Source organism: Pteropus medius, unplaced genomic scaffold, assembly GCF_902729225.1.
Source record: "Pteropus medius unplaced genomic scaffold, Ma_sr-lr_union100, whole genome shotgun sequence".
Lineage (NCBI taxonomy): Eukaryota > Metazoa > Chordata > Mammalia > Chiroptera > Pteropodidae > Pteropus > Pteropus medius.
Window position 1 is genome coordinate 2,534,180 of NW_024347791.1, and position 22,518 is coordinate 2,556,697.

Consider the following 22,518-nt stretch of genomic DNA (forward strand, 5'->3'; position numbering starts at 1 on the left):
TTTCTGACTCGATGGTCCTGTGACTATGTCCCCAGCCTCCACTCCACATTCCCCACACTCAGAACGTCCAGTCAGCAGACAACCAAGGTGGCCGCAGACAAGAAACAGGCTAAAGCCGACAGAGAAAGGACAGCGGTGGCAATGGGCACCTTTCTCCTTGGCCAGGAGCTGGCACTAGCTTATCCCTGGCCCGCCCGCGCTCACCTGGATGAGGTTGAGCACCTTGTCGTGCACGATGGTGGGTGGGTTGTTCTTGGGCAGGATGGTCCTCACCAGCACACCCTCCACGAAGTCCTGGCTGGCCACCAGCACGTGGAAGCGGTGCCCGCAGTTTTTGACGCAGGTTTCCAAGACCTGGGTGCCGTGAGGTGCCCGAAAGCACCGGTCAGAGGAGGGGGAGTGCCCAGGACCCCCACCTCGCACTCATGTCCCAGAGGGCAGCCTGAGAGAGTGGGGCTTCCTGGGGTGAGCCCCAGCACGTGGACCAGCAGGGACAATGCGGGATTCGGGGACTGGTTGATGGGGACTGGGGTGGGCAAGGGCAGTGTGCGGGCATTGCCCAAAGAATTCTGTCCTGATGCTGTTTCTGAGTGGAATAGAGTCTGGAGGGAAGGTGGCTCTCTGGGTGGAAACCAAAGAGAACTTTCAAATGAGGACCCTGCGGCCTGAGGAAAAGGTGCTAACCTTCCCTCCCACCCCTTGTTCCTTGGCCCAGCAGAAGCTGATTTCGCTTTTCAGAGTAGCCAGATTCACCTGGATATGACAATGCTGTGGAGGAGGCTGGGACAAAGTGCTTTGTCCCCACTCCCTAGACAAAGCCACCCCAACAGCTGGGATGCCCACTTACACCTAGCTAGTCCTGTTGTGGGCAAGGACTGTCCTCGGCCACTGGCATTTGTTTTATGTTCATTTTTCTGGGAGTCCAAGTACCAATTAGCACCAACTGGGCCTGCCAGGCTTTCTGTCCCCTGAGAATTTTGGGTTCATTGAACTTCTGTTATCTAGCGGGTCCTGTGGCCCAGGCTCTCCACGACTGATTCTGGAAAAATGTGGGCCTCGGGGTGCCTGATCCCCATGCCAGTAGGTTGGACAGAACTTTTTTCCAAATGGCCTTTCTTGCCACTCATCTCTGCCAGCAGCGCAGACAGGACAACGCTTTGCCCACAGACCTTTCCTCCCAGCCCTTGGAAGAGGAGCCCCGTGGTGGCTGGGAGTCCTGCGGGGCCCGGGGGAGGCCATCCCCAGTGGACCCCAGTCCTGCCATGGACACACGGACAGACAGGGCACTCACCGTGAGAGCCAGCATCACCTCGTGGAAGTTCTTATTCCCCACGATTCTCTTCTTTATTGCTCGAAAGGCATCTTTGGGACTGGGCAGAAGGACAATAGGATGAGCGGAGGCATGGGACCTTCTTATCCGACATGGAGGCTCCTGCCCAGGGTCAGGGGGCTCTGGGAAATGGGAATGTCCTTCCTGGGTCCCATCTGTTTTCTGTGTTTCCAGGTTCTAATCACGTCACTCTCTGCTGCCCCACCAAAATCCTCCCGGGGGACCATGAATACTTGGCAGGGATTCTCAGTGTGGTCCCTGGGCTCCATGCACCATAACACTTCAGGGCGGAGGTGTGTTTGGTAAAAATGCAGAACCCCAGGCCCCGACTCTCGACCACCTGAACCAAACTCTCAGGAGATCTGCTGCTTACCATGCCCCAGGGGCTTCTTATGCAGACTGGAGTTTAGCAGGAGCCCATGGGCACAGAACCCTAATGCCCCACCCCGGCTGGTTCCCCTACCCATCCATCCCTCCACTCAAGTCTTTAGTACCCACATGTGCCGGCACCGTTTTGGGTGCAGGGGATACGCTGAGGAACAAGACCACGTGGCCCTGCTTTCAAAGATCACAGGTTCCTGGGAGACAGGCATAAATGAGGGGAATAAGTGGGTCCTGTGCTAAGAGCGAGTGGGTGTGGGGAGGGGTCAGGGAAGTCTTCTCCGAGGAGGCGGCATTGCAGCTGAGCATGAAGGATGACATGGAGCCAGCCGGTGGGACAGGGGAAGTGGTTAAGGTAGAGGCTGGAGCCCGGACCAGGGCCTGGGGAGGGGAGGAACTGAAATATGGGCAGGCCGAATGTGGAGGAGGGTGAAGGGAGGGTGGACGCCCCTACGTGCAGAGGGAGCCCTGAAGGCCTTGGTGGCAGCTGCTCTCCCTGTGCCATCTGTACCTCCACGGCCACTCCCCATGCCCCAGCCCTGCTCCCTGCCCCTCAGTCCCATACAGGTGAAATCAACGTTGTCTCAACAGACCGCTCTTGCCTAAAAGGCCTTTGTGGTGCCCCAACGTCCACGTTGTCCCCCGCCACGCCTTCCCAGTCCCCGACTCGCCAGCATGCACTGTCATGAGGCACTCACCAGGGCCTGCTGGCTACAGAAGATCCCCCCAGAGGGCAGGGACAGCAGCCTATTTGACACCTTGCCTCCCCGGGCCCAACATGCTGCGGGAACGCAACATTTCCCAGGCCAGCAAGTGGCTGTTGGGGACCATCCTGCTGTCTGACCGGTGTCTGTCGGCCTGTCAGTGCTGACCAGTTAAGGGCAAGTCAGGGGAGTCAGCAACCCTGACATGGGTCCCTCAACACGAGAGGAGGTGGTGGGAAAGCCTTCCCAGGAACAGACTCCATGAGGGGGCAGAGCTGTGGAGGCCTGTCAGGGCTGTGATGGAGAGGACACGCAGGGTGAGGGACCCTGGGCCCTAATGGGGTGGGACCCTGTCCCAGCAGCATGAGGGTAGTTTTCAACCCAATGCCTTGGGACAGGCCCTCACCCTCCAGGCTCCTTCTAGTGGAAGCTGGTTTCTGCCCCTGGCTGGGCTGCTCACCTGTGGCCACTTCGGCTTCAAAGGGGCTTGTCTCCACTTCTTACAGAGCGGCCCAGAGAAAGGGCATGGCACTGGTAATCAGAAGTTCTGGCTCGTATGCCACTGCTGTGGGCCTACTGTGTGTCTAGTACTCTGCTAGGAGCACAACGTGGATGACAAGAAGGCCACAGTCCAATGGGGGAATGGACAAGAGACCAAAGTTTAGATGACAAGCTGACTTTGCTCACTGCTGGGTCCCCATGCCTCGTGATGTGCCTGAAACACAGGAGGTGCTCAGATCAACAGCACACACCCGAGTGAGTCTGAGCCCCAGTTCTGCCAAAGTTTCTAAGGGAGATGGGGACTTGCCTCTCCAAGGACCCAGCAGTGACTCAGCCCCGACGTTCATGAAGCCCCAGGCCTTCTGAGAGGCCCCATGAGGTTTTCTGCCTCCTATCTTCTCTCTGGTGGCCCTGCCATCTGTCCACCACTCTCTCCCCCAACTCTTATGAGTTTAGACATGGGTACAAATGTCCCCTCCTAGCTCCTTGACAAGCCCATGGAGCACCACTGGGGATACTGGAAGGTGTCCAGCAGCCACTGCACTCTCCTGATTGGCCTCGACTGTGATGCAGACACCCACAGTTTCCCTTGGGCTCTGGGCTGGGCGCTCCCAGCCCCTGCCTGCTTCCAGCCTGCCCTCTGCATGCAAAGCACTGCCTGGCTGAGAGGACCCAGTGAAAAATAGAGTTCCTGCTCCAACTCTTGATCCTGATTTTCCAGAAAAGAGGCCTCGTCTGGGTGCACTTCCTGCTGGCTATGGTCATCACGCCCCTCCCTGCCCTTCCCAGGTTTGTCCTGAGAAGGACAGTGGATCCTGCATCCCCTCTCTGCTCCCCTCAGGGCTTTGGGCTTAGGACTGAAAAGAGCTTGCCTCTGAGGACAAAGACCTAGAGAGGTAAAGTGACTTGCCCAAGGTCACACAGCTGGCCTGTGATGGCTAGTCAGGGATCAGGAGCCAGGCCCGTGACGCCTCCCCCTCACCATGCAAGTACCTTGGCAGAGCTCCTCGGCATTGAGCAGGACACGGTGACCTGTGCACCGGATATGCTTAGCAAAGGTCAACCATAATTAGCCTCTCAGTTCTGCTTCACTTTCACTGCCCTCCCCGTGATCCCCGACCCTCCCTGCTGGATTCAAATCTTAAGGAAATGAAAGTCTATTCTTGCTCACCAACAAAGCCAGGAGAGGCTGTGTGGGCTGGCAGCACCCCGTGGCCAGCTGCACGCCCGGCATCTCTGGGCCTCTCGTCCACTTGATGAGAGGGCTGGACAGGATCTCGGTTCCGCAATGTTTAAAATGCCACATTCCTGCCTGGGGTGGGGCCCTGACAAGCTCTGCAGCCCCTCCTGACACTGAGGGCCACAAGCGGGATCTGCCTATGTGTACGGAAGTGGCGGGACGGGGGTGGGGGAGCTCTGGCAGGAGGCGGGGAGTCGCAGTGGCCCACCCCGCCTGGGCCCCAGCCTCACCCTTCCTCCGTCTCGTTGATGATGTCGCAGATCTCCATGTTGAGGGCCCAGTCTTCGCTCTGCAAGGAGCCGTCTGTGGCTTTCTCTGAGGAAAAGAAATCATAAGTCGCAAAGGCATGTGGGGTCCCAGATGACAAACTCAAATAGTGGGGTGGGGGGTGTGTGGTAGGGGGGTGGTGTGGGAAGAGATGGAGAGGAGGGATGACAATGGATGCTTTCTGGGTGCCCGAGATGGGCCCGGTGCTATGTACACTGTATTACCTGCACTGTCCCATTTTGTCACTTAATTCTCACTAGTAGCCACGCGAGGCTAGCCTACCACTGTCCTTTGACTGCTGAGGAAGCCGTGGCTCAGAGCGCCAAATGGATGAGCGGGGATAGGAATCCAGGAGGCATGGCCTCAGAGTGCTTGCTTTTGATGTGACAATACGGAATACGTATTATTTTTATAAATAAAATATTTTTGATTTGGTAACCATTCGCATGGTTCAGAAAGTTCCAAAGTGGCATGCAGTGGAGAGTAAATCTAGCTGCTTCACTTGCCCCCTGCCCTGACTTCCCAGAGGCCCCACTGTAACCAGCTTCCTCTCACATGGCCTAGAGACGTTCTTTACTACCAAGGCAAGGACATGGTGTAGTTTATACCCAGACTCCTTTATCAACAGTGTCCTGGCCTTGGCTTTCCCGTTGAGCCACTTTCTGTCTGCAGACTGGGTAGACCCTGAGCCGCCCTGCAGACCTGCCCTGAGGAGTGCGGATGACACAAACGAGCCATCCAGGAAGTACCTGGAATAAAACAGGGGCTCGGTAAGTGGTCGCAGTTCTTTTTTTTTTTAATTAAAGTGAAGGTCATATAATATAAAATTAACCACTTTAGAATGTATGATTCAGTGGCATTTAGTACATTCGTGCAACCATCATCTTTATCTAGTTCAGGTTGTGCTGATTCTTAGGGTAAGATTTCCAGGGCAAGGGTCAGCTATGAGATTCTCAAGGCCTGTCAAGGCCAGGGTCCGTGGCCAGCTGCTGAAGCTCTGCTCCGTGCAGGGTCCGGGCTGGCCTCCTCTTCTTTGCTCTAGTGTGAGAGGCAGTAGGTGAATGATGAATGCAGGAAGTGACGACGCCAGGACATCCAAAGATGTTCTTTAAAAAGTGACGTGCCATCCCTCACTCGCCACAGACCTCTGAACCCTTCTAGATTCCGTCTGCATGCAGACGAGTTTTTAAGATATGTTCCACCACAGTGTGCGTAGACAATTTTGCACACTGCTTTTTCTAGGCGACATTCCATCATGCACATTCACTCCCAGCTGGCATGTCAGGCACACACGTACATTTTTCCATATATAATAGGTGCGTGACAAGACAGGATTTCATTAATGTTTTAAGGTTCAGACCGTGAGACCCTTAGTGTCCTAACACAGGGCGCTCTCCAAGTCCCTCTCCATTATGGCCGTCTCCTTGGCTTCTAGACCCTGGCTCCGGGCGAGGCGTGCTCACCTACTTGCTGACCTCAGCAGGCCCGTTGCCATAGCAGTGTCAGCCATCATCTACCAAGAATGCTGGATGGACCAGGCACGCAGAACGTGATGTGATGGTACAACCATCCTACAAGGGAGGCTCCCTCTGCACCCCGTTCACAGGGACAGCTGCGGCCCAGGGAGGCTAAGTCGCCCCTTACTTGCTGTACAGGCACTGATGTGTCAGGCTGGCTCCAGGTACTAGGAATGCAATGGTGGACAAGATGGATGAGGTCCCCACCCCGTGGCACCCAAAGAGGCAAGGCTCTGAGCCTGGGCCTGTCAGGACAGAGGGGGGCTGTCACCGCGTGACTGGGCAGGGCCCTCTTCTAGCTGGGCAGGCAGGCCCCTCCTGCAGGGCATTGCCTGGGCTGGGCCAGCACAGTCACCGTCTCCTAACTGTGGCTTCCGTGACCTTGCTTTTGAAATCAGCCTGACTTCATTCCACCACCCTAGGTCCTTCCTTGGGTCCTGTGGCCAGATGGATGCAAGGGTGGCCCAGGACACATGCCAGGCGGCTGAGGCATCCAGGTAGGGACCCAGCAGCACGGCGGGCTGCTTTATTCCCTAGATGACGGCTGGGGGAGGGGATGAGGAAATGCTCCCTTTAAAAGCACGGGAAGACGAACGTGTTCACCTGACAACTATGTCCTGAGGGTGGCTTCTTTGTGTCACACTCCTCACCCTTGGGGACTTACCGAGCCACATGGGGATAGCCAAAGAGAGCAGGACAAGTGCCCCTCTGAGCAGAGAGGGTGGTGAGTTTGGGAGGCGGTGGCTAATCACCAAAGCAGAGCCTGCACCTTCTTCAGAAGCCACTTCTCAGTGACCCCCCGTCACATGGGCCTGAAGGATTAGTCATCCTTGACTCCTGGACTACCTCTAACTGGCCACGAAGCTCTGCCAATTCCAGCTGCTGACTTTCTCTATATCCTACCCATTCCCTGGTCGCCCTGCCCTCTGCCACTGTCCGAGCCGGCCACCATCCCGACCCTCTCAGCCCCGCCTCAGCCCCTCCTGCCTCGTTCCTCCCCATCCATTCTCCCTCCTGCCCAGAGAGAACTTTCTGAAACTTGAAAGTGACCGTGTCGGCCTGTGCCCCAAACCCTTTAAGCCCCCCGCCAGCCCTCAGCCAGGCCTCTAGGCCCTTCCACAGCAGGATCGCTTTGACTTCCCAAGTTGTACGCTGCTGCGTAGCACTGAGTGCCATTAGCTGTTACCATAAGGAATGGGATTTGCCCTCACAGCCCTGTAAGGTGTCCATCATTGCCCTCATCTAACCAATGAGGAAGCGGAGGTGTAGCGATGTCACACAGTGGTAAGGGAGGAGTGGCCACTGATGTCACTGGCCCTATCTCTCATCAGAGGTCAGGGAGCTCTGCTTTCCCTGAAGGGTCCTCTGCAACACTCAGGCCACTTGTCCCCTCCTCCCGGACCCCTGGCTCCAGCAGCAGGCCTCGTAGTGGTTCCTCAATCGGATCCCCGTATGACCGTCCCAGTAACCCCTGAAAACGAAAGACACCTCTCTTCTCCTGAAGGAGCGAGGACAAGGTTTTAGAAAGGACTATGGTCATTTTTGAAAGGGGGCAGCTGAGACACTTATAAGTCACGAATGCCACCCCAAGGGATCAAGGTGGGCGCAGAAGGACCTGGAACATGGGTCTGATGCCAACCTGAACACAGCTGACAAGTTCTTTAGTCCTGAGTGCCAGCAGTGGGCAGAGCCACTCAGAGGATGGAGTGTTTTGGCGGGGACGAGGGGAAAAGGGGAGTTTCAGTCAGCCTAAGCAGCAGCGGGGAGGGGGAGAGGCAAAAGAGAGACAAGACCCATCTGAGCAATTTCAGAGGAAAGGCGTGCCCAGACCAGGACGGGCCCATCCACCCATCACTGGCCGACTTCCTTCAGGTCTGGGAGTGGACTGACTGCAGGACTGGAGAGTTATACGACTTCCTTAATAAAGGTTTCCACAGGGTAGGTGTGTTCCATTAAGGGCAGAAATTTAAACCCACAGGAATCTGGGGATATAGTTTTGTTTCTGTCTTTAACCACAAAAGTAACTCAGCTTGCTATTTTAAGAAAGAGGAATCAAAACACCGACACTGGTTACCAGTTCCCAAAGAATGGCAGCTGACTTCCTGACTCTGAGTCGGGAAGTCACCTTGGCGGTCACCTTCAAAATCCTAGTAGCAGTTCTGCTCTTGTCCCCAGTTCCTGAGGAAGCCAAGCGCTGCGAACGTCCACCGGCTATCAGGCCACACTGTTGTCTAGGGCTGGCTGCCCTGTGGGTTTGGATCACTGGGCACCTGTCTGCTCAGTAGCCTGTCTTCTCCATGTTGGGGCTGGTGCAGACACCACCACCCCAGAGGGCTCCAGGCACAGACAGGTTGGGCAGTGACATGGGTTTAGAGTGGGACCGGTCCGGCCCCGCCCCTTCACTCGGAGACCACGGTCAAGGATCTAAGCCCTCTGAGTGTCTGTTTCTCATTTGTCAAACTGAGATAAGACTGCCGGCTTCACAGGCGTTGAGACTTTTCAGCCAGACAATGTTATGTACAAAGTTAGGTAAAGAGCAGTGACCAGTAACTAAGTGCCATGGCCATGACTTGGTTTGAGAACAGGAAGGGGTGGCCATGAAAGACATGCCAGTTCCAGGTCCCTACTCCCAGCCTGTTCATCCCCGGGGGGACCCCAAATAGCTGGAGGACAGCAGGCCCTCCCAACCACAGGGAAAGCCCTGCTCCTTCTGCTGCTCTGGAGGAGGCCATTTCTGCAGTACTCAGTGGAACTGTGGTCAGCGTCACGGCTGTGACCTCCTACTCCCCAAGACAGCCAGTGGTGGAGCAGCCTAGAACCTTCTCCTCACCCTGCACATTCAAACGGTCTCCGAGTCCTATGGATTCCAGATGCTCAGCTCAACATATCTCAGAGTTGCCCCCAACTCCATCATCACTGTGACAGCTCTGGTTCAGACCCTGTCACCTCCCCCAGGCCTGGACCATCACCTCCACACTCTTCAAACATAAATCCAAGCAGTATTTTCCTCTGCCTAAAAATTGTCCAGGATCCCTCTTCCCCCTACTGCCTGAGGGTCAAAACCTAAACACTTTAAGGACTGAGAGGGACATCTGGGCCTGACCTCGGCCACAATCAGCTGTGTTCTCCTCATTTTGCAGGTCTTGTTCTTTCTTGCCTCGTCCTGGCTTCCGCCAGGAATGCCATTCTTCCATTCAGTCAGGCCCCGGTTCACAGATGACGATGATGCCAATGAGGACACCATCCACCGCTAGCAGCACACTCACTGGGCACCAGGCATGGGACTTGGCACCTTGCACCAAGTCCGTTACCCCTCCGCACACCCCTCAGACCAGGGGTGAATAAACTGAGCGCAGAGATGTCAGCGACTTGCCCCTGGTCACACAACTCGTAAGTTGCAGAGCAGAGATTCGAACCCAAAGAGGTCTGTCTCGCTCCCAAATCCTTACTCTTAACCAGTATGTTATGTGCCTCTCAAACACACCTCAACACTTGTCGTCCAGGCCCTGGGGAGATACTGGGGAGCAAAACCGACCAGGTTCTGCCCTCAGGAGGTTTACAGCCAGTGGAGGCCACCACTGCCAATACAAAAGGCAAAAATGCTATGACAGAAAAGACCAGGTGCTCAGACAGTACAGGGGGCGTGAGATTTGGATGCAGACGCAGAAGAGGAAATGGTGTTGGCCAATCCATGCTCATCTTTTAAGGCCCTACCCCAGTGTCAGCCCCTCAGCATTGCCTCCAGCTGGACACACTACGTCACTTGTCATCCTGCACTGTGACAGTAATATCACGAATAACAGTGACAAAACGACCAGCACTCACTGAATGTCAGCTTGAGCAGGATGCTCGGTGCACCTCCTCCCGTGTTACTTCCCCGCAGTCCCCGCCCACCATATTCAGGGGCAGCGGATGCCCAAGGCCTGGGGGTTGACTGGTCACTGGGGAAGGGGCGAAGCAGGGCCTGTGCGGCTCTAAACCTGTGTGCTCTCACTCTGCTCTGCCCTGCTGGAGGACATCCCTACCTGCCTTGGGTGGACTCTGAGCTCCGGGGACATCTCCATCTCACCGGGCCTACTTTCGTTCAACAAGTGTGGAAGGGCTGGCAGCCTCCAGGTGGCCTTGCTGCTCCAGTTCACGCTGAGTCCCCTTCCACCGCCAGCCTGGACAACATTCACGTGTTTCACTGACCGTGAGCGCCCCTCTTCTACGTCTGAAACCCTCTGAAACTGGGATGCTTACGAATGACCTGTCAGAGCTCGATTGGCGGCTTTTCTTTTTTATACTCCAATGGTGTTTTAGATTCAATGAAATATGCTTTGTAAATAAGGAGCTCTCTCTCTCTCTTTTTTTAACTTTTTTGTTTGTTTGTTTATGGTGACATTGGTTAATGAAATTCATCAAGTTTCCGCTGTACATTTTAAGAGTAAGGCATAATAAGGAACTGTCTTAAAGGCCAATGCTAACAGCAGACCTAGTCCTACCCTAGACTATGACCAAGTCTAGGGTGGGGTTCACTGACCCAGGGGATAGGGACAGAATAGGAGTGACATGCTGTGTCAGCCCTAGGTGGCTCCCGCAGGTCCTCTTTTGAGAGCGTCCTTCTACAGCTGGTGCCCCAGCAAGGGCATCTACAGCCATTTCCTTTTAGGATCACATTTACTGAATGCCACCTTTTCCTTATAAAAGTCACCTCTTCTTATCACTCAAAGGCACCACAGTGAACCTTTGTAAGATTTCTTTCTAGTCTTTACTATTTTAAGGCTTTAAAAAACACATCTGTACAATTTTTTAAAATGTGTAATGGTATAGGGGTTATGGTTTATTTATTTATTTTAAACAAAAACGAACTGGAATATTTATGAATGAAATGATGTTTGGAATTTGCTGTAATACCCACCCCTCTGTTCACCTCCCCACCCATCATCTGCCTCCATCCCTTAGTGCCCCCGTATCCCATCCACCCCTCCCTCTGCCTCCTGCATGACGTCTTCCTGCCCATCTAGTCCCCTCCCATCCACCTCTCTGCCCGTCCGTGATACTCTGGGCTGCTGTTGTTTGTCCAGCCCTGTGCCAGGTGCTAGAGAAGCAAAGATGAAGTAGAAGGGAACTCCTGCCCTTGAGGAGGTCCTAAAGAGGTCAGGGTAACAGCTGGACAAACATTTGCAGTACGAAATGGATAAGCGAGATGATGGAGGTCAGTCCACAGAGGTGTGGGAGCCGCGAGAAGGGGTGAACACCTGCAGAGGGAACCGGAAAGGTTCGGCGAGGAGGTACCGTCTGAGCTGAGAACAGAGCATGAGTTGCCAGGCTGGGGAAGGAAGAGGAGGGACGCTCTGGTAGAGGAGTGGCATCTACCGAATGAATGAATCAGTGATGAATCATCGAGGATGACAGGGAGGAGAGAAGAGGGGCTTGAGGGTCAGTCTCAGTGACTGCGAAGAAGTGACCTGAGGGAGGCTGAAGGTCCCAGGAGGGAGTGAGGCAGCCGGAGGAGAAAGGAGTGGCTGCTGAGGGAGAGGGGAATGTGCCGATGGTTCGGGACAGTGCAGCCTTATGCTGGAAAGATGGAATCGGGGACGGAACCACATCAAGACCCACAGTGGCCGACGCCTTCCTGGCCTACCCGACAGCCGTCCCTTCCTTCTCACTTGCCCAAAGCATTGATCTCATTTCCTTTGCAGTGCCTGGTCCCAGAGTGGGCAAGCGACCAGCTCTGATCACTGAGGAGTAAGGGGGTATCTGCTGGACAGCAGTGAAGGGTGGAGCTCCTCCTGGGATACAGGGCACAGCCCAGGGAAGGAAAAGCCTCTTCTCCCCCTCTCCTTCCTTCCTCTCTTTTGGGAGGCCAGCATGGGAGCCATGGCGCCTGGAGCTGAGGAGGTCACAAGCTCAAGACAAACCACCAACGTGCTAAGGACAGAGAAAGAAAGAGCCTAGTGTTTAAAGACATCCCCGAGCTGCCACACCAACCCTGAAAGCACCAACCTTCAGCCTTCTCGTTAGGCAAGTAAAGCGCGCGGTGGCGGGCTCGGCCCGTGGTGCCTGGGTCCCCCGTCCCCTGCAGCCAAGGTACCCCTGACTGATATTCCTCATTGTGTACTACTGAGTTCTGCTGCTGGGCTTCCCCATGGGACTGCTGTGCTGTGGAACCAGAGCCACCCTGGACTTGGTTGGCAGGATCCTGGGGGAAGACCCGGCCCAGCCCTTTTCCCCACCAGCCCAGCCTTCTGCTGGCAGCCCCGGTCCTACCCCTTCAGGCGTCCATGCCCGTGAGCAGGGATGTGCTCCTCCCCGTCCACCTAAACTCAAGCTCCTAAGCCCAGCTCAAGGTCAGGTGGCCCGGTGGGGCCTGCCCTGACCCCCCAGAGGGCCTGCTCTTTCATTCGTTGGGCCAGCAACATTTTGTACAGACTACAACTATACGCTCTGTTTAGTGGAGTTGTTAAAATAACTCCATAGTATTGATTTCTTGTTTCTGTTTGTGTCTCCCATTAGGTTGTGAGCTCCAGGGTGGAGATCACAGCTCATTAGTCACCAAATTCTTTAAGGAGATGAGACTGGGCCTGTGACAAACCTGCAGTACATGTTTGCCGAGTGACTGAATGAAGAGGCCGTATTCACCAGGATGATAAACCTTTATAACTCTTTAATTTAAACGAAATACTCCTTCCCTTTGGCCCCCATTGATCCCTTAGCAGCTGATGTGTAGAAATCCTAATCTTTCTTCTAATTGGCAGTCCTTTGAATATTTTCAGGAAGTATCATGTCCCTCTTTAATCTGTCTTCCATGCTAACACCCCCAGTTCCTGTGACCACTCCAGTCAGGACATGGTCTCTAGAGCCTTCACCAGTCTGCTCAATCCTGCTGGGATGCAGGCCAGCGGGGCTGTCCACCTGGAGATGCAGTATGGGAACTCGCTCGCCTGCCCACGATGGAGACGGTATTTGTATTAACGCACCTGGGACTACATTAGATGTTTATTAACTGCACCGCATGGAGCTGACTCCAACAGTTTGTCGTGGTGAAAGACACTTTCCGCTGGCCTACAGCATTTAGCTTTTCTAGTCTCCAAGTGGCCCTGTGACCCAGTTCTGGCCACTGAGACACGAGTGGGAAGCCCCTGGGGAAGGTTTTGCTGCAGCTGGTGCTTCATCTGCGCTTCCTGGTAAGTGAGGATGAGCACCAGGATGAAACCAATGTGCTAACTAACGGTGGTGGGGCGCGGAGAAACAAAGAACCATTATAAACAAATTCGCTTGGGATAAACTCAGACGCTCACTCAAAAGGAAAGCTGGCAGGTCCCTTTCAATTCTGAGGGGAAGCGATGAGGTGGACAAGTCAGGAGTGTGGGATTTGGCCATACGCAACTCCCAGTTCGAGTCCGTACTGGCGCACTCACCAGGGGTGTGCCGGCGAGTGACTCTCTGTGCCTCACCCCCTCCCCTGCACAATGGGAATAACTAAAGCACTCGGCCCGCACGGTTGTGCGAGGAGCAAACAAGGGAATGCACTTCGAGCGCCTCGCATCCTACCCAGCACACAGCGAGCCCCAAAACAAAGATTATCGACTGCAAAAATATCAACCGAGAATTGTTTGAGAGTTTCAAGCACTCTCATTAAAACAGACTTTTAAATCACATACGTGCAGAATCCATTTTTTTGCCCACAGCCAGCAAACTCCTGAAGCTGACTTTTCAAATGAACGAACAACTGTTTCCAGCCCTGGCTCGGAAAGTCCCACCAGTTTCCTAAGTTGCTGAGCAGTCCTTCGAAACCGTGGCTGCCTCTCCCCTGCCATGCTGTAACCACAGGCCACAAGACGAACTCTAAAATACTCTACAGAAGATAACCTGCAATTTTAAAGTTGATGTAACTAACTATAGTACCTAACTGAAGAATATTTCAGTTAGATGGAGGAGGGTTGGCAAAACCTATCCAGGTTGAGAGAGAGCAGAGAAAGGCTTGAAGTGGCTGGCCAAGGTGTATGTGTCACATTCTTTTTTCCTCCCCTTACTGAGAATGTGAAAGAGGTTACTGATCTCTCTTCCACTCCTTCCCTTACCCCACCCCCATTTATTTTAAGGGACTGGCTCATGTGATCATGGAGGTCTGGCAAGTCCAAAAACTCAAAGTAGGCTGGCATGATGCAGACCCAGGGAATAGACACGGCCTAGGTCCAAAGGTCTCTGCTGGCGGAATTCCTCTTTTTTTAATTGAGGCCTTCAGCTGACTGACTGGCTGAGGCCCATCCACACCATAGAGGGTAATCTGCTTTACTCAGTGTTAATCTCATCTAAAAAATACCTTTACAGAAATGTCTAGAATAGTATTTGACCAAATATCTGGGTCCCAGGGCCCAGTCCAGTTGACTACCCCAGGGGTTTATACTAACAAGTTCCAACCCAACAGAGGACAACTCGGTCCACCCTCAAACTCTCCCAGGCTCAGCCTCGCGTGGTCGGGCCAGCTCCTCCTCCCCTCCTTCCTCCCTGTTCTACCTTCCCCATCGGGAGCGAAGCGGTTCCTGTCCTCCTGTCTTGCACAGCAGTTTGGCTTTCCATGGCACTTGTCAGTGCTCTGTCAATTGCCCAGTTTCCTATGTCCATTAAAGGCATGAGTCCCTTGGAGGTTTCGTCACTTGCCTGGAGGACACAGCCGGGAAGGGGTGGAGCTGACATTTGAACCCAGACAGATCTCCTGATGCAGGGTCCAAGCTCTGACACTATTCAGACTGCTTACATCCAAGTGATCAAAATGTGCTCTCCAGGATTGTCAGGTGGGCTCACGGGCAAACTTAGACATTTTTAGAGTTACATATTTAATTTAATACAGAATAAAAAAACATGAACTAGCTCATCGAAGTAATGGTTTCATGGATATAATCACCTAGGATGAGGTCAAAACTGAAAACCAAAGGAAAAACTCTAAAGATAAAACTAAGGGTGGCACGGGGACACAAGCTCTAACGGTGGCGCAGGAAGGACAGAAGTCTGGAGAGCGCTGGCCTAGATCGAGAGCTCCTGGGTAAGGAGGTCAAGAGTTAACTTGTCCTGAATCCCCCTGCTTCTCATGGGGTGATGGCCCCAAGCTAATTAGAAGACATTGAGGGTTTTTGTTTTCTTTTTCTAAAACCAAAAGAGCAGAAATCCGGGACTTTACTCTGATTCTTTGAGCTTAGTGAGGGAACAAAACCTATTTACCAGTTCCATCCCTACAGTCAAGCAAAGGCTCTAATTCCCAAGTGAGAACCGGCTCCACCCCAGGGCCTGAAACCTGACCTCCGGTGAATGTGGCGGCCGCCCAGCCAGTGGCTGCTCATTTCCAGTGACGCCAAGACCAACACAGAGGCTGCACTGGAGTCAGCCCTGGGGTGCCACCTTGGCTCTGCCACTAACTTACACTGTGCCCCAGCGATGATGATCACACCAGTGAAACATCACAAGCGCTAACAATTATGGACACTTACTGTCTGGCAGGCACCAGGCTGTTTCACCACAGAACAACACGACAACCTCCCAACGCAGCCACACAACTCCAACTGATACGGGCTATAATTATCCTTACTTTACAGACAGGAAACTGAAGATGGGAGAGGTTAAGTAACTTGCCCCAGGTAACAAAGTGGTGAAGGCTGAACCAGGACTCAAGCCACCTGGTCCGATTCAAGAGCTCATCCTGGTCGCCTCGCTATGTGTATATGCGGCCAGCAGACACGAAGCCCTTTCTAGACGTCATTCCCTGTGATTCTCAAGACAGAGACTTGGGCTCTAACCTGGCTCCAGCACTTTGGCTTCACAACGTGAGGGCTCCCCAGGGCACACTGTGGGAAATAGTGGAGCTCTGACTCAGGGGGCCCAGGGCTAGAGGACCCTCAAACATCTCTGATGTGGGTGCTCTGGGACCCTGTTTTGAAGAACTCTGCCCTCCATCATTCTGGCTCCGGTCAGCTAGTCTGACCCAGAGGGCAGCAAATTATGAACCCACATGTCAAATTCAGTGTGTTTTTGTATGGTCCACCAAGCTAAGAATGGTCATTCCATCTTTAAATGGTTGAAAAAAATCCAAAGAATAATACTTCATGACATGAAAATCATATGAAATTCGAATTTCGGTGTCCATAAATAAAGTTGATTGGAACACAGCCACGCTCATTCATTGATATATAGTCTGTGGCTACTTTTGTGACACAATGGCAGAGCTGAGTATGTGCAACAGAGGCCATAAGGCCCACAAAACCGGAAATAGAAAGTTTGCAGAAACTGGTCTGGTCTGGTCCACCCCACCAGGCAATGCAGGGGATCCTCTTTACAGCTCCCCGACCCTCCGGCCTCTGCTTTCACACCTCCAGTGGTGGGGAGCTCATTACCAAACAAGGCAGCTGGTTCCAACTTTGGAGGTGCTGGGGACAGGTATCTGTGCTGGCACCGAACTCCTTCTCCTGTGACATCACACCCCACCCTCCGAGCCTTGTGGAGTCAGTTCTCTCATTCCTCTCCAATGGCCATCAGTTTCTTTCTTCCCTCTAGTATCATTCCTTCTCTGTCCTCATCTGTCCCCTCATTTATTCCTCACTGGCCCTCTAGAAACCAGCGGAAAACAGATAAGGGCACAGGCAGCGCAGAGGAAAGATGATGCAGTTAGGAACAGAGCTGGAGCTGGACCCAGGGCCCCTGCCTTCCAGCCTTGTGGCCCCTCGACAACTCTGCTTGAGCGTCCAGTTGGTTTCTAGCTCATCACCCCTGAAATGACACCACAGAGGGCCCGAGGTGTCTCTCCTCCTCGATTCCTTCAAGTGGCCTGGAGGGCTTCGTGGATCCCAGGGCAGCTCTCCCTCACCTCTCCCCTCTCTCCATTCCGCCCGAGGGCTCAGCCTTAGGCTCTGAGCGCTTCTCCTGTCACATTTGGCCACCTCCGCCCCAACCAGTGGGGGCCCGGTCCCCAGGGCTGCCCACATTGACAGTCTCTGCTGGTTTGCCACTTGCTTTCAAGAGTCAGTTGGGTCTCTGGCTCAAAGTGCTGGGGTGAGCTGACAGCCAGAAATGGAAAACGGATTCTTGGGCTGCCTTCTGACATTTGTCTATAAATGCAGCCGGTAAGACGTATCTTCGGTGAAAATCCAGAAAGAGTTCTGAAATCCTTGGAAGGAGAGGGTTGTGTCAACACCGCCTTGTACTAATTCTCTGAGACACTCGTGGCCCCAGGCTGCTGCCCCTGGGAAGCGCTCCTACTCACAGAGAGGATGAGTGATCTGGAAGTCTGAGTCAGAGTCAGAAAAGCTTGTCTGTGGGTGGCCGGGAACCCTGGAGCGTGGGAGTAATGCAAATTCAAACTAAGTACTGGTCAGCCAGAGGCAGCCAGGAGCGGGGCTCTGCGTCCAGATTCCAACCCTGATGAGCTGTGAGACCTTCCGCAGTGATACCTTCCCTCGCATCTACTTTTGGTGATATGGGGAAAAAAAAGCCAGATCTCATAGGGCCACCATACCTAGGAGACTAGCATGGCACCTGGCACTGGAGCACAAACTGTTACTTTCCTTTTCTCCTTTTTCCCCTCCTACTAGGAGCCAGGCATCGTGTTAGGTGCCGCGGGTCTGGATGAGTAAGGTACAGTCTCTGCTCGCAAGAAGTCCAGTCTAGCTGGGGAGATACGCGTGCACAACTACTAACAGAATAGGACAGCGCTCTATTTGTGTGATGATGGTGGAAACGATACAAATGATGGTGACGGCAAGAGCTACTGTTTCACACACATTCACAATGTGTCAGGCACTCTCCAGGGAGTACCCCACTTCGTTCTCACAACCGCCTAGAGGCGGATGCTGTTGTAACTGCCACTCCATCCAGAAGTGGATGGAGAAGCAGAGGCTCAGAGCCCAAAGGCGGTGAAAGAGGCCAGGGAGCTAGGGTGACTGGAGAGCACGAAAGCAATAGCTGGACCTGAAGGAGTCAGAGAAGGCCTTGGGGAGGTGACGATGCCTGGGGTTTTGAAGGATGCGCACAGGAGCAGGGAGCCCAGGCAGAGGGAGCAGCACCAAGGCGTGTGTGTGGGGGGTGGATGAGAACTCTGAGAACACCGTTAGAACCTGCTGTGCTCAGGATGCCAACTCTATGGGGCTCTACCCTTAACAAGGGGTGGAGCCGGCAGGCTTGGGGAGAGATTACTCCTGTAGTTTACAGAAATACAAGCAGCTAATACTGCGTCATCAATAATCACAGCCAATCAGTGGTACTTCTGCCTTTGTCTAAAAGAAACATATGAAATCCTGAGGGCATCAACTCAAATGGCAGATAGTCTTCATTTAATTTCTGCTCTAAATTTCAGGGGCTCTGGGAAGTTCATCTCCGCTTTCTGATCATTACTGGGGTCCTGGGTGAAAGCAGTCATAGTCTCCAGCCTCCTCTCACTGGGCCTCATCTCCTGTGAGAAATGAGACCTCTGGGGGATTCAGATGAGAACCCTGGGTTTGAAGAGCCCCAGGGTAAGGATCCTTCCAGTAGTAAAACTTGGTTTGCGCTAAGGTATTATGATTTAGCAGCATTTTCTTTGGACAAAATATTTCTTGCCGAAGGTAGGCAACCTTTCAGGATTAAAAAAAAAAAAAAAAAAAGCTGTTTTCTTTGACCATCTAAGGCCTAGAGCCCAGGTGAGCTTTTCTAGGAAGCCTTAAGAATACGTGGTTGACTTAGAAAGACAGAGTTTTTTGTTTTTGTTTTTTTTTAAGTAGTAAGTCTCAAACTTGGCATGTGACCAAAGCACTGATATCTGTAGTTGGAGAAATAAAGATGAAAGAAGAGCCGCCTTCTCTTTTCAGCTCCAAAACAATGACTCACTGGGGAGTGTGTGTGTGTGTTCAGCCTCTGTGTGTGTTATGTGGGGAAGGTAGGGGTTGGGGGTGGGGTGGGAGCTGGTTGATGGCCGATGGTCGATGGTCGTCCTGAGCTGGTCCAGGAGCTTCCTGGTGTGTAAACCCTCTGCCACACCCCTTTCAGAGAGATTTGATTACAAAACTTCGGAAGAGCCACAAACAGACACCGTGGCAATTACGACACTGAACTGGTCGACAGACTTGTTAGGTTTGGCTTCCAAGATATTAAGAATGGAAAGAATGTCTTGTCTAAAAGATACAATTTTCCCAGTCAGGCCCTCAGGCTAAAAACCACCACCAAAATGATGAAGAGAGAATTTCTTAGTACTACCTGCAGTTTCCTCATGCAAGAAGGAGGCACTGCCAGACTGTCGCAGAAGTGTTAGCTATGTGGTTCCTCCCATGGCGTGCTGGTGTGCGCAGGAGTGAGGCCCTGTGAGACCTACTGCCCAGCCATTCGCAGGGACGCCCGAGACTCACTGGGTCCTAGCTCAGTAACACTGACAATAAATATTACCGCTTTCTTGTATATAGCATTGGCCATGTGCCAGGCACTGTTTTAAGTACTTTATTAACGAGATTAATCTTCGCAACAACTCCATGGAATTAGGGGCCTTTGTTGTCCCCTAATTATAGGTGAAGAAACCTCAGCACAGAGAAACAGCGTTAAAGAACTAGTAAGTCTCCCATCAACACGGAGCAAGAGTCAGATCTGGGCTCTGAGTAAGCCGGGGTCTCTGGCCAGAGGACTCGGCTGTCTCATCTACTGATAAACGCGGGAGGCCCAATCAAGTGCTTACTAGGATCGCCCGCAGCTCAGAGCATCGGACACTCTACGCGGCCGAGCTGATGCTGGTGGGTGAGGGCTGCCAAGAGAAGGTTCGTTCTGAGACCTTGGTCTCTAAAGCTGGCCACCTGGGTCAAGCAGGTTCCCAGTGTAAGGCGGGGCCCGGGGGAGGCAGGGTTCCTTGACCCCCACCCCGCAGGTCGCCGCCCAGACGCCAAGCTCTAGTCTCTGATCCTGGGAGAATGAACTTCTAGCTCTTCTCAGGTATCCGTGTCCGGAGGGCCCCGCAAGACAGATGACAGGAGCCCAGGCGGCGCAACCCGAAGTGGAGAGGAGACGAGGGAAATAGAAGAGGAGCTCAAGGACTGGAAAACCACGCAGCCCCTTTAACCCTCTAAACTTTATGGATTCGCGACCCCAACAGCCGCACATAGGCTATGCTGCGGACGCACCCGCCCTCTGTCTTTGCCTATTGGCTGCCATAGACATCCATCACAATCCAAGGCTTCCTCGTGGACCACAAATTTTGTCAATCAAGATGGGCGGGAGACTGGGCGGGGCCAGGTAGGGGAGAGAAGCGCCAACCTCGTTCCCCTTCCTTGCCTCCCTCTGGTGTGTAAGTGGGGACCGAGGGGCGCCCCAGGGGGGCAGAGCCCTGCGCCGGGGCTGGCCGAGGCTCCAGGGACTCACCGATGCGCTGTCCCACCGGAGAGCTGAACGGGTTCCCTAGGAGAAAGTCCATGGTTGCGGCTGCTGCTGCCACCAACCCGTGGAATCAGCTGACAGCAACCGCCAGCGCTGCCGATCTGTCACGTGACTCGCCGGATGGTCCGCGAGGTGGCGCCGGTGGGGGCGGGGTGGAGGGAGTCTGGAGCTTGCCCGCAGGCCCCGCCCCTGACGTGGAGGGTCGGGCGCCCCGAGGCGGAGGGCGGTGACCTCACTTCGGCTTACTCAGCGTCGGCGGACGTCACGCCCGACGTAGCCCGGTAGGGGGCATGGGGGAGGACGTGGGCCTCTAAGCCACGCCCTCAACGATTTTTAAGGCTTAGGGGCGTGGCCTAGCAATTTCTTAACACGCCGGGAAAACCGGATCTTGGACCACAGAAATGGCTTGGGTAAGGTTACAGAGCAAGCTCAGACTACAGCTGTCACTCTGAAGTGTCTTAGCCTTTGGGACTTACTCTTTTGACTATACACCCACCGCTTAGGTTGACAGCCTCTCTAGCCTGTTGTCTCCCTGCACTGACAGGACTCTTCCTCTCTGAGGTCGGAGATCCAGGGGTTTGAGACCCCTGGACACTGAGAGCCAACTCAGCGAATTGCAACTTGGGACGGCGTAGACTCCAAGGTAGAACAAAGCATATAGATGTAGTCACGAGTAGGGTTTGGGACCCATCTCTGCCATTCATTTACTGTGTGATTCAAACAGTGAGCATCTATTTTCTCTGGATGCTGGAATTAGATCAAGGACTCAACTTTTCTTTTTTTAGGACACAGGCTCCTTTGAGAATTTGAAGCCACGAGCCTCTCTGAAGAGAAAAGGCAGAGGCACAATTTAGCTTCGAGTTTCTGGGGTCCCTGAAGTACAGCTGTGTACCTCAAGTTATGAATTAACCCAAAAGCCTTCCCCAGCTTTGTAATTCTATCTCCTTTAGCTTTCCTGTCGCGGCATGTTTCAGATATGTCACTTGCACATTAGATACCTGCTGTATTGGTTTTTCTTCTAATGATATGCACTCCAAAAGATACAATAACTTCTGCTTTGGTAGTTTTTGAGGCTTTACTATTTATTGATCATGATGTTTGTGATTCTTAAATTTGTAAGGCTGGTAAATTGACTGCACAAATTTAAGGACGGAAAACCTAAATTAGAACTTAAAGCACTTCTCTGTGTTAACCTGTTTAACAGATGTGTCAGCCTGTTTGAGGGCTGTTATCTTCACTGCACAATATAAAACCTTTATGGAAGTCAGGTACTCCTGTGCTTTGAAGTGCACGAGACTTGTTAATAAATGCCCTTCCTCCAGCTAGTCTAGATGCTCCATGAAGGCTGGGATACTATGTCTATTTTGCTCTCCACTGTAGCACAATGAGTAACATAAGAAAATTTAAATCAGTCTACCTTTCACTAATGGTATTTGGACATTTAGGATGTCCGTGTACATTTAGGATGCTCTTCATGTCAGGTACTACCCATATTTTTCATTTAAGAATATTGCTTGGTTATATGGAGTTTATTTAGCATGAACTTCCTTTGGATTCTTCCATTAGTTTGGGTGGTGACTTACCAGAAGTTCTTGCCTTCCTGCATCACTCTGGTTTAGAGTGATTATGGGCAGAAGATCTTAGCTTTACTGCCAAGAATAAAACAGCCGTAAGTTTTATTCTTCATAGTAAAAAGGCAGAAACAACCCACATACCCCCGCCCCCTAACTTGGAGTGGAATCATGTTGACTCCATGCAAACAGCATACTATATAGCTATTCAATTAGAAGTGTGTGGATTTTGTTGATAGGAATATAAATGGCAAATATTAAATACAGTACAAAACTGATGTTTTAAAGCTTTTTAAAGTGCTAACAAGAAACAAACTCATTTAGTAAAAAGTGTTTTAAAATTTCCCTTTGTTTTAGCGATATTAATATCAAATGCCTTCCTGAAGGTAAAAATGTTTACCTCCCTTTAAATGGACATACTGCATAAGTGTAACATAACCTCTTATATCCTTTAGGTACGTACTGTTAGACAAAAATCAAGATACTTTGCCAACAAAGTTTAAAGACAGTAGTATGACAAGAAGTGAGGCCTTCCAGGTAGGACAAAAGGACATCTGAACAATGGAAAAGTCTGATAGTTTTCCTACAATCACATTTGCTCAGTAGTGTAGGTAATGGAGAAAGAGTCTGATGAATTACGTATAAG

The 22,518-nt window shown here is 52.6% G+C and overlaps 1 protein-coding gene across 2 annotated transcripts in view; it reads right to left on the reverse strand.

Annotated features, from left to right (window-relative positions):
• Positions 1-20,452, reverse strand: part of TOM1 (target of myb1 membrane trafficking protein) — a 37,194-nt gene extending 16,742 nt beyond the window's left edge. The window contains exons 1-4 of one of the 2 annotated variants that reach the window (XM_039877839.1): positions 20,287-20,452; positions 4,387-4,471; positions 1,292-1,370; positions 205-354 (exon numbers count right to left, since the gene is read on the reverse strand). In XM_039877839.1, the coding sequence (XP_039733773.1) occupies positions 205-354; positions 1,292-1,370; positions 4,387-4,471; positions 20,287-20,338 (366 nt within the window). In that variant the 5' untranslated portion in view covers positions 20,339-20,452. The remainder of the gene's footprint in view (positions 1-204; positions 355-1,291; positions 1,371-4,386; positions 4,472-20,286) is intronic. The other variant, XM_039877840.1, reaches the window with a different exon arrangement.
• Between the last annotated feature and the right edge of the window lie 2,066 nt (positions 20,453-22,518).